The 12,538-nt window shown below is 33.7% G+C and overlaps 1 protein-coding gene across 2 annotated transcripts; it reads right to left on the bottom strand.

Moving 5' to 3' along the window:
- Nucleotides 1-2,714: 2,714 nt before the first annotated feature.
- Nucleotides 2,715-8,121, bottom strand: LOC114299999 (SUMO-conjugating enzyme SCE1). Of its 2 annotated transcripts, XM_028244835.2 has the most exons (6): nucleotides 7,697-7,917; nucleotides 7,446-7,529; nucleotides 7,000-7,050; nucleotides 3,373-3,525; nucleotides 3,148-3,261; nucleotides 2,715-3,017 (listed from the first exon to the last, which is right to left on the bottom strand). In XM_028244835.2, exons 1-6 carry the CDS (start codon nucleotides 7,763-7,765, stop codon nucleotides 2,955-2,957), a joined length of 534 nt encoding a protein of 177 aa, XP_028100636.1. In that variant the 5' UTR covers nucleotides 7,766-7,917; the 3' UTR covers nucleotides 2,715-2,954. The 2 variants fall into 2 exon arrangements, with proteins under 2 accessions (XP_028100636.1, XP_028100637.1); XM_028244836.2 differs by lacking the exon at nucleotides 7,000-7,050 and having other exon boundaries at nucleotides 7,697-8,121.
- Between the last annotated feature and the right edge of the window lie 4,417 nt (nucleotides 8,122-12,538).

Raw genomic sequence — 12,538 nt, 5'->3', positions numbered from 1 at the left:
GTTTTTTAGCCACAAAACGACGTCGTTTTGTAGCGCTGCTGGGAGCGCGGCTGGAAAGAGCGGCCGAAGATCTGAACTCGAGACTAGTTGCTTGTCTAAACTTATCATTATTGAGCAAGGGTTCATCTACCCGCTTGGTATATTATTACCTAGAAGTAGGGAAAATAAATCATTTTGTTCTTTCACACCAATGCCATGTAGGACTCGTTTGGGAATTTTTTTTTTTTATTAAAAAATTATTAAATTAGTTCAAAAGTCAATAACTCATAGCAAAAAGTCAAAGATTTTCTTTTCTCTCTACTTTTTACACATCTTTTCGTAAAAAGCTAAAAAGTTATCCCAAGCATACTAATTTTTTTAACTCATATTTTAATCAAATAGCCAAAAAATTATTAAATTATCCTATTCCCAAACGAGGTTATAATGAATTGTTAATTTGAACAATTCCTCTCTTATTAAACGGAAATATTATGATGACCCTTTCAAAAATTACACACTATATACATCTTATAATTAAAAAATAATAATATAATTTTAATTTTTTGAGTCATAACTAAAATATATATATATATATATATATTATAACTAAACTAAACATAACATAACATGAAGTATAATTAAAAAACTCATAAGTCATAATTAAAATAATATCATAATTAAAGAAGAAAATTAATTATAACTATAAAAAATAAAAATAAAAATATAATTAAAAGTACATATAGTAACACCTTTTTAAAAGGGTATATATTAAAATTCGGTGGTACTATATGCACCAATTAGTGTTATGTCATTATTGTTGACCTCACCTATTATACAAATTACAAATACTCAAAACTTCTAAAACTATGTCACATCGACATACTAGTTAGTACATTAATTGGTACATATTGCATTATTCTTGTTCAAATGTTATATTAGAGTGTTACATTCAAAAAAAGTACACTAAAAAGTTTTCGTTTGTTTGAGTGTTATATTTCAAAAAAATACACTAAGAAATTTTTTAGCAGACCTTCTAAACGTACTTAATGTCACATCATATTTGTCATATTAAAGTGTTACATTTGAAAAACAGTAAAAAAATTTAATATAATATAAAATAAATCTAAAAGGATCTCATGGAATACCTTTGGAAAACAATAATCAGTGTGTTTGGTTTGGGTTTTTGGATTAAGTTTTTTAAAAATTGAGTTTTTTTATTTTCGTGTTTTTTTGTTTTTAGTGAATATTTTTAAAATTTTAAACTTTTTTTATTATTTTTTTAGATGTACCTTACTTAGATGTATATAAAAAGTAAAAAAATTGTGAAAAAATATTTTTAAAAATTAATAAATAAATAAAAATACAAAAAAAAATGTATTGAATTCTCGTTTTTTTTAATAATTTTGGTATTTAGTGAATTTTTAAAAAAAAATTCATAATTTTTTTACTTTTTAAGTATATTTATGTTAGCTATGTCTAAAAAAATTTTAAAAAAAATGTTTAAAATATTAAAAAAATTCAGTAAAAATAAAAAAATACAGAAAATAAGAAAGTAAAATTTTCAGAAAAATATTATTGAAAATCTCTAACCAAGCAAAGTGATAGAAGTTATGTGATCATAAGAAAAAACATAAGATTTATGAGTATGCATGATTCAGAGATAGGACTTTCGAGACTGTCCAAATAGTTTAATGTTATGTTTGGTTTGGAGATTTAGGGAGAGAGTTGGAAAGGGAAAGGGAAAAAGTGTGTGAAACTAAGTGAAATGTAAATATATTTTATTCACATTTTACCTAAACTTTCTCATTCCCTTTCCAAATTCCTCCTCAAATCCTCCAATCAAACACAGCGTAAAAGGGGAAATTTTAATGAGTGGTGGTACGTATACCAATTAGTATACTAACTAATATACAATACTAATTATGACATTATTATTGACCCTACTCATTATACAAATTATAAATATCAAAACATCTTAAATTATGACAGATCGTGAATTTATACACTAGTTAATATACTAATTAATACATACACCATTAGTCATATTGAAATACAATGCAACAATACCCAACTGATATTTTAAAAAATATTTAATGAAACACAAAATGCAACCAACTGCATCTACATACAACCAAATTAAGCTAATTACGTGCCCACACATTTTTTTTGTACTGATAGTTGTGATATTGTGTCAAAAATATTTTAACCCCATTGACGATTTGGTATAAAGTGATCTAATGATATAATGGTTTCCGGGAGTAATTGTTCACATTGATAATTTAAAAAATAAAGTGATACATTTCCCTCTAAAAATATTATCATTTGGTCATGGTGACAGTCCAAATTGAATATACAATGCCAATTTATATAATATGCAGGTGTTGGAGGCTTTCAACCATTCCGGCGTTTGTGCAACTAGGGCCTAAGAATCATGGATCCATGACACAATACAAATATAGACATGAAATGGACACACTAACACAAAATTTCAAAAAATATAAGTGAATATACAATTTTATTATATGTTAGAAAGTTTGGAAAATCTTGCCAGTTCCTTATAGTAAACAAACTCTTCCAACCATTCCCAACCCTCCAACATTCTATGGATTGATCAATGACAAACATGGCAAAACTAACACATTTTATCATTTGTTTATATCCACTGCTTCTAAATCAGTGTAATTTGTTAAACACAAAATTTAGCACATTTTTATCCAGCATTAGAAAACAACAGCTAAAGCTTGAAGTTTCCATGATATTAATGAATCCTGAAACAGTCATCACATCACCATATAGCAATACAAAGCATACCATATGACAAAACATACATCTCCATAACTGATATAGACAACCAGGTTTTTAAGCGGCCCTGAGCTATTTGGATATCAAATGGAACCATCGATCATAATTAACCACAATCTAACAAAAGATAACTATCAGTTGATAAAAACTACCACACAAAAGCAGACACAACATTAGACAAGAGGCGGGTACTGCTTAGCCTGCTGCCTCACCCTTCTCTTGTACTCAACAGGTTCCTGCAAATATCATGGTACGCCATTATTTGGAATATTATATTCAACATTCACAAACAATACTAAATTCAGCGGATGATATATTGGGCCTTCAAAAGAATCAATAATTTGAGATTTCAAGTGAGCAGAATACCTGAATGTAGAGCTGATAACCATCAGTTTGTGCTGGATCAGCGGGATTGGGCTGGTCCAGCAAATCCTGAATGCCTACTAAAATTTGTTTCACAGTAATGGCTGGTCTCCATCCCTAGAGAAAACACCAAACAAGATGAGTGACTGTGGCTTTTACTCGTAGCTATAAGCACCCAGCAGACAGATCAGTAAAAAGTAAAAAAAAGCCCAAGAGATGAGTACTTACACTGTCCTCATTGAGGATGGACAAACATACAGTTCCAGAAGGGTAGACATTTGGATGGAAGAAACCTGGAGGGAACTTGCACTTTGGAGGTTTGCTAGGGTAGTCCTCACTAAAGTGGAGTGTCAGCGGATAGAAGCCACCGTCCCAGTCAGTCTACAACAATAAAAAGGGTTATTACTAAGATCACACTTCCTACTTAGTTCCTGTTCAATCATCTTCATGCATGACCCAAGGTGGACAATGACATATCTATCAAAGAGTTATGTTGATTACTATTACCAAATGACCACTTAAAACAGCAGTCAGCATCTAGCATCCATGAGTTCTAACTCATTCAAACTCAACAGTTCTTAACGGCTGGCTAAAGCAAAAGAAAAAGTGCAAGCTTCTAAGAATGCATTAAGCCAACAATGCAAAGCACCAATAATCAATGTTACTGCTCATGTTGTAAATTTTTGGAATGACACAGATTAACAATGCAGCCAGAGTAATGTTGCCACCCTTTCAGCTTCGCACCAAAGGAAGGGGAGAAGGAACAGATCTCACCGCTACAGGTCCACCACCAATACCAACACCCTAGCAGTGATTTCAACTCTCACCACCACAACCAACTCCACTAGGAATTCTAGGGCACCAAATTAATAGACAGATCCTCTTTGGCTTCCTTTGCTATTACCGTGACTACAGCCACCACAATCAATTATAGAACTTAATTATACCAACCCAAACAGAAGAAAATTACACTTCAATGCAGCTCAATTAAATTTAACTTAAATGAACTCGGATTTCAAATCAATTCCATACCTCACATCACAGCATATCATTGGTGTCCTACAGAGGAACAAACTCCTACCTGGGCAAATTGATATTTGATATTTGGAATTTTTAAGATTAGTTATATTATATCCTCTAACAAGAGCAATAATGTGCTAGTTAAAGGATTAGGTTTTTAACAAGAAAACTGCAACACCAAGAAACAATTCTAATTGGTTATGTAGAATTTGGCTCTCATGTACATCCATCAAGGCACAATGCAATTCCTTGACAAAGATACTCAGCATTAAATTGCGAAGAAGCTAGGGAATGTAACAAACAAAATGACCACACACATTGGCTTGCCTTACTAAGGCCACAGTTTTTCTCTAAAAATCAAAGGGAAACTCTGTATGACTGTGTTAAATGTATTGAGGCTTTCACTTGCACATAACCTACATGTCTAGCAAATAGCCGCAGAATCACTTTTTATATCTTACGATCTCCTTACTATTTATAAAATCATTATCATTCGCAATCTGGAAATTCACCCTCATTGTCATTACCCAAAATCCTATAATAACCCATGTCACACGAACTCGGGTGTGGGTATCGGGAGCAGATGCGGGTGAGTATCTAGGGGTCGGATACTTCAAAATTAAAAATTGAAGATGCGTGAATATGGATCCAAATTTGGATACGGGTACAAAGATACGATAAATAGTTATTTTTTAAATATAGTTATTATATAAAGATGAGTTAAACAGTTATTTTTAAATATATTTATTATTTTTATCTTATGTATTATTTTTATTGATAATATGTTTAATTTATTCATATAATTTATTTATTATTTTTCATTGATATATATATATATATATATATATATATTATCAATAAAAAAATATAACAAATAAGGAATAATAAAACGTGTTAAAATAAACAATAAATAAAAATTGGATGATTTATTTTATAGATTTTATTAGATTTTTTTATTATATATGATTTAATTAATTTTATTATTATATAATAAATTATATTATTTATTATACGTTAAAAACGGGAGGGGGGGAGATAGAGAACACAAATCGACGAGAGAGAAGAAGAAGAAGAAGAAGAAGAAGAAGAAGAAGAAGAAGACGAGGAGGAGGAGGAGATGATAAAGAAGAGAAGACAGAGAGAGAAGAGGAAATTGAGAGAGATGAAGACAGAGAGAGAAGAGGAGATCGACACAAATGAAGACAGAGAAGACGACACAGATCGACATAGATCTTCACCCTCCTGCTACCATTGGTCCACTGTAAGTTTCTCTCAACAATCCTTTTTCTTTCTCCTCTCATGTTAGCCGTGTCCGAGAAACCCATGTCGAATCCGACACATATCTCACACCCGCACCCGTGTCGTGTCGTGTCGTGTCGTGTAGTGTCAACACGGATACTCTGCCCTAAACCAGCAAGTCCATGTAACAGAGATAATAGCAAAATATTATAAAAAATAAAGAGTGTGTTTGGTTTGTGTTTGTAGAGTAGTTTTTTAGATAAAAAGTACGAAAACTTGTTTGGTTTGTCTTTTTTCAAAAATGATTTTGGAAAATTATTTTGGGGAGAGAGTTCTAAAAAAAGTGATTGATTTGACGCGTATGAGAAAGAGAGTGATTTTGGAAAGTAGGTCACCAAACAAAATTTTGAGATTTTTTTTGAAAAAATTTGTTTGGCTTGATTACTCTTGAAAATTTGTTTGAAGAGAATTTTTCCCAAAAAATTTTCTGAAAAACAAACCAAACAAGGCCAAAATGCTTCTAGCCTCCAACAACCCAACCGACACAAATTCTCAAGCTACAAACCTCCAAAATCCAAAAACAAATCCACACACACACACACAGATATAAAAGCAAAGGGAGAATTTTTATTAAAAAAAAAAAAAAATTTGAAACAAGGAAAACTCTTGGAATTTTGGAGAATCAAGGGAAGAAATGAAAAAACCAAGACAGAAGACACAACAACACTCACCAATAAAAATAAAAACTTTGGCGTTTCGTCATTGATATTGCATGAAAATACAAATATATATATATATATATATAATAAACATCTTTCTCCATGATTATTGTTGAGGGTCATCAACTTGTTCTCAGAAAAAGAATAAGCATTGCTGGTATAACTAACTTAAGTCACAGAAAAATAGAGTTTCATTTCAGAACAAGGTCATAGAGCTATAGACAAACAAGTGATTAAAAACACTGCCCACTAACCAAATTTCAGAGCAGACCACAAGCTATATCTAGCATTTCATGCTAACACATTTTTGCAGAGTTGACACAATGGAGAGATACTAAGAACAGAAACTAACTAATAGGTAGTCTGACAAACAGAAAGCATTATAGTGGAAATAATCCATTTGTGCAAAGGAATAACAAAAACAGAACCATGAGAATAAATTTATTTTGAGACTACAAAAGCACTTGAGAGACCAGTGACGAAACTGTTATTGTGCATTCTAAGGTCCCCGTGATATACATATACCATGTAAACATGTGGCTGAGAGGTGCCGGTTGACTTCCTTTTGCAAGACATTTCCTAAATTGATCTTCTTTTATGAAAACAATAGGTTTGGAAACAAACATTAATTTTGTGTTGCACCCAGTGTTCAATAATTTATACTTGTGATATTCTATTTCATATTAATTATAAGTTAGTAAAAAACTAAGCTGCTAATAAGCCCAACAATCCAATAAAATGCATCATAATTGAATATTCAAGGATCTGGGACACTGTAACACCTCAAACAAATTCTTTACGACAGTTTATTAATCAATAACCAATCAATGTGAATGCCACCTTCATTGAAGTGATCATAAAAGAATAAAGAGGTAACCTTTATACAGCCAAGGTAAGAAATCTGCCGCATGACAGAGAAACTGATCCACTTCAAAGCATGCATTCATGCCCATAAACAAAAAACTGCAAACTCAATCAGTCAAAATGATCCAATGAAAAACTGAATGCAATTATTCAACTCAAAAGGACGGTTCCATTGCATATGTGCATTTTTGCAATTTCAAAAGCCTGAAATACCAACATCATCAACAACAACAAAGAACAGAACAATACTAAATACAGGAAATAACACAAGTTTAAAGCAACAATCCACTATACATATCATTGGAAAACATTGTTGGGTTTTTCAATTGAGGTAGTACAGACCCAAATTGAGACACAAATGTCCCAAGTAAATCTTAAATTCCAAGTCTATTCTTAAATTATTGTTCTCTGTACATCAATTTTCTCAGGAAAACCGAAGAAAAAAAGAGGAAAACTTACCCCAGGCTTGCCAGGGATGGTGCAATGCCATATCATCAAATTGACCGAACCATCTGCAGCAGCCTCCGGCTTGGCGACGAAACCCTAAAAAAAATAAAATTGAAAAGCATCATTCGAAATTGAAACCACTGTTTTACAAAGCAATTTCAGTGGATATATGTATAGTACATACAGGTTGAGAAACAATATATCTATATATATTATATATATATATATAGAGAGAGAGAGAGAGAGAGTGGAATGGAACTAACATGTGGATGATTCTTACGCCAGGCTTTTCGTTCCTCAGCAAGCCGACCACGAGCGATGCCTCCGGACATGTTAGAGAATCCTTGTGCTGTCTTCTTCTTCTTCTCCACTCTCTCTCTCTCTCTCTCTCTCTCTCTTCTTCAACGCTGATTTTCCAAGGAAAGATCAATTTATACACACCTCAATTTTTATACTAGTTGGGGGTTGAGGAAGTTCTTACTTTGTAAAAAATATAAATAAATAATAAACAAATTTAGTATACACAAAATATTTGAAAATAAAAACAAAAATTATATTTGATGAGTCGTTGAAAGTATTGGCTAGTGGTGGATAGATGTGGCATGTGACGGTAGTGGTAAAATTGTATAAAGCAGTGTCGTCACAAGTTACATATAATTAGAGAGTTGTTGAAATATGATAAAAGATTATATGAAATGACCGTTCAATTACGAGAGTCTATTACATGGCGGCTAGAGCTCATTAAAACTTGACAGAGTTATTGAATGGCCAACAATAAATGATAACGGGAGATAATAGGAAAGAAAAAATAGGATCAACTTATTTCAAAAGCAAGTGTAAACAAGTTCTTTTTAATCAATTTTATATTTTTAAAAACATGAAAGCAAACATTACCAAACAAGACTTTAACAAGCTTACATTGATTAAGAAAATTTAAAATGGTTTTATTTTTCTTTTTTGGCAGCACATAGTCTTCAAATTCGGACAACACGTCGCTAAAAAAGTGTTTCATTTACGCTTTTTTTTTTTTTTTTTTTTTTTTTTTTTTTTTTTTTTTGGGAGAACGACATCAAAAAGATAGCATTACTTTAACTTAATTACATCAGTGGCCACAACATGTGCGGGTTGAATTACAATTCTTTCTACTTTACGGATACCTAGGTAGTCCAAACATCTAGCATAATATATAGAGAAATCTTAGAGATCATGAAAATGATCATGAAAATTTTGTGACCCTTAGATTACCTTGATTAGTGTGTGGTGCTTTATTGTAAGTGTAATCTAAAGGTTACAAATCTTTCATGACTATTTTCATGAAAGACTTTTCATGATACCTAACATTGCTGTAATATATAATATCATGAACAATAGCAGTTAGCTGCCAATCATCCTTATTGCTTTGCTTTTGTAGCATCCTCACCAATACTTGGCAGTCCGTTTGCACGATGTCAAGGTGTACTGTCCATTTGATTGCATTCAAACAGGCGTACGCCTCTACCACCAACGGACTTTGAAGATGTCTCATTATCATAGCTTCATGGTAGAACTGTTGGTTGTTTTGGTCCAAGCAAATCCATCCTATCCCATCCTTGGTATTAGACGATTTCCAAGAACCATCTATGATGAACGTCCATGAATTTGTATCGTTGGTTGCCCTTGAAACATCCTGCATCCGGAGGGTCCCTATCCATCCCCTGTGCTGTCGAGAATAGGTTCACAAATTGTTGCACAAAAGTTTGTTGAATGGCAAAGGGCTGTGTGTGTAAAGTGTCTTCTGCATTCTGGACGCATTGCCTCCGTTTGGCAAGAAAAAAATCAGGCTTTTTTTGGCTAAAATAGCCACAAAAAACAAAATAGGCTATTTTAGCCACAAAAAACAAAACATCAAATCTAACCCATAATCATTACAATCCTCTCTCACAAAAAAAGCCAAAAAAGTCAAAAAGCCAAAAAGCCCTTCCCAAACCAGGCTAAAATAGCCCAGGCTAAAATAGCCAAAAAGCCAAAAAGCCAAAAAGCCAACCCACTTCCCAAACGGAGGCAAAATGTGATTTCTAACCCATCGCCATGAAGCCATATGGTGAAAAAAACCAATTGTTGCGATCTCCCAACTGCAGCCATACTTGCTTGGATGCTTGAAAATTAGTTTATTGACTAAAAATATTAGCTTTGCTATAAAAAAAATTTATAAAAAAAAAATGTTCAATAAATAATGTATTTTTTCCTCAAAAAATATTTTATCACTTTAAAAAATCATTATAAAAGTAAATAAAAAAAATGGAAATGCACCAGACAATTTAACTTTTGTAGCATTAATTTCGTTTTTTTTTAATTTATTTTTAGCTAATAAATTAATAATAATAATAATAAAAGCCCACAAAATAGAATGATGACTCTCATCCAAGGTTTGATCATGTTTTCTCTTTAAAAGTAAATAAAATAAAATAAAAAGATATAAAGTTGTTTTGTATATAGTTTATAAATTGATTTTTTTTACTTATTATGAAAAGATATATAAAAAAAATAGAAAAGTGATATGATCTAATCAATAAATTGACTTTTTTTAAATATTGCCAAGAGATAACTAATTTTTTCCCCCTCTTTTGAGTAGAGTGTTAATAGAAAGATATTCAAACTCAAACACAATTGCACAACTGAGGCTATTCAATTCTTGCCCTCATCATAACATAAATTGAATAATGATATATAAATAAAAATTCATATACAATTTTTTATTTAGAATTAGATGTTATAATTTTACAATGAAACATCTATTAAAATTATTTTTACTTTTAAAAGTACCATTATCACATTATTATTGTGACAAATTTTTATATAAAAATTATATTTATAAATTAATTTCTTCAAGAAAGTATTAAGATAATGTCATTCAATTGACCATAAGTCCATTTACTTTTCCTCCATGACTAGTGAGTAAGAATTAACCCATAGGTGGGAGTAATTATAATTTGCAATCAAGCCAATGTAATTGATCATGAAAGATTGGTAAAGAGAGAGAGAGAAAGAAGAGAGACTGAAATGAAAGATTGGTATATACAATGTTTGTTATTGTATTTGTGTGTTTACAAGAGAATGAGCTCTCTCTCTTTATAGAGAGGAGAAGGAGACAATGGAGTACCGAAAGCATAAGACAATACATTAAAACAATATAAAAGCTACTGCTAAAGCTGAAAGTGTGCGGTAGTGGGTGTTTGCCCTTTACAGCTACAAATGCACTATAGTGTGATGTATATTATATGTTAACAGCCCCCCACAAACTCAAGGAGGGTAGGCATCGACCAAGTTGAGTTTGGAAACAAGATCACGAAAGCGCCCAGAAGGATGAGCCTTGGTGAAAATATCTGCAGGTTGATCGGCAGAAGCAATAGGGAGAAGATGAACAGTACCACGTGTAACATGCTGTCGAATGAAATGACAATCAATCTCAATATGCTTGGTGCGATCATGAAAAACATCATTGTGAGCAATCTGAATGGCACTCTAATTGTCACAATAAAGAGAGGTAGCACCAGAAGAGGAAACACCCATATCAGTGAGGAGCCAGCGAAGCCAGAGAAGTTCCTGAGTAGTATCAGCAACAGCTCGGTATTCAGCTTCGGTGCTAGAACGGGCAGTGAGTGATTGTTTCTTGCTACGCCAAGTAAGAAGAGAATCCCCTAAGAAGAAACAGAATCCCGTGGTGGAGCGTCAATCCGTAGGATCCCCAGCCCAATCAGCATCAGAAAAGGCACGCAGTTCAAGAGAGAAGGAAGCAGAGTAGTGAAGGCCATGGAACAGAGTGCCTTTGAGGTATCGAAGGATGTGGAGTAGAGTAGTATAGTGGGGAGTGCGAGGAGCCGATATGTACTGACTAACAATGTGAACAGCATAGGCAATGTCAGAACGAGTCACTGTGAGATAGACAAGATTACCGACGAGCTGGCGATAAAGAGTAGCATCATTGAGGAGAGCCCTATCGAGAGGAGTAAGACGAATCTGAGGATCAACTGGAGTAGATGTAGTTTTGCAATCAGTAAGACCAGCATGAGCCAGAAGATCGGATGCATATTTGGCCTGAGATAAATAAGAACCAGTAGAATCATGAGAGACTTCAAGGCCTAAAAAGTAGTTAAGAGTACCAAGGTCTTTCATCTCAAACTGACGGTGGAGAAAACGTTTGAGGTGGAGAATACCAGCTGCATCATTACCAGTGATAATCATATCATCCACATACAGAAGGAGAAGAGTGGTACCATGAGGAGTAGTCCGTATAAAAAGAGCAGAGTCATAGGAGCTAGAGGTGAACCCGAAGTCATGAATGGTAGAACTGAACTTAGCAAACCAAGCGCGGGGTGCTTGCTTGAGGCCATAGAGGGCACGCTGTAGTTTGCAAACCTTATGAGGGGGAAAAGTAGACCCAGGTGGAGGTTGCATGTAGACCTCCTCAGGAAGATTACCATTGAGGAAAGCATTTTTGACATCCATTTGAAAGAGCTCCCAATGGCGAGCAGCAGCAACAACCAGTAAACTGCGAACAGAGGTAAGCCGAGCAACAGGGGAGAAGGTTTCCTCATAATCAATCCCATATTCTTGGTTGAAACCCTTGGCAACAAGACGAGCTTTGTAGCATTCAATAGAGCCATCAGAATGAGTCTTGATTTTGTAAACCCATTTGCAGCCAATCGCAGTTTTGCCAGGAGGAAGATCAACAAGATCCCAAGTATGAGTTTTGTCCAAAGCTTGAAGTTCATCAGTCATAGCTTGCTGCCAAAGAGGATTAGTACAAGTCTCACGATAGGAGGTAGGTTCATAAGTAGAAAAGGCAGCAGACCCAACAATATAATCATGAAGGTGGATAGGAGGTTGAGTTACCCAGTGTGGTCGACCCGTAGGAGGATCGGTGGGAAGAAGAAGCGGTAGAGAAGAAGGTGGTGCAAGGAGAGGTGGACCTTCAGGGAGAGCAGTCTGGTCAGGAGTAGGAGGGAGCAAGGGCGTCTCAATGAAGGAGGAACCTGTATCAAAATCATCAGAGAAGAGATCTATGGAAGGATTAGTAAACAGTACATTAGTGGAAAGTGCAGGTAAGTGAAAGAAGGATAGGGAGG

Source organism: Camellia sinensis, chromosome 3, assembly GCF_055761805.1.
Source record: "Camellia sinensis isolate YWXY chromosome 3, ASM5576180v1, whole genome shotgun sequence".
In the NCBI taxonomy this organism is placed as follows: domain Eukaryota; kingdom Viridiplantae; phylum Streptophyta; class Magnoliopsida; order Ericales; family Theaceae; genus Camellia; species Camellia sinensis.
This window is presented reverse-complemented; position numbering and strand designations above follow the sequence as displayed.

Excerpts from the sequence above, each read along its gene's own strand:
- LOC114299999 (XM_028244835.2), bottom strand. The coding sequence starts at position 7,765 with ATGTCCGGAGGCATCGCTCGTGGTCGGCTTGCTGAGGAACGAAAAGCC. Across the intron at positions 3,526-6,999 it reads CTTACCTTGGCTGTATAAAG|ACTGACTGGGACGGTGGCTT; the intron begins GTTACCTCTTTA and ends TTATTGTTGTAG. Across the intron at positions 3,018-3,147 it reads GTTATCAGCTCTACATTCAG|GAACCTGTTGAGTACAAGAG; the intron begins GTATTCTGCTCA and ends TGATATTTGCAG.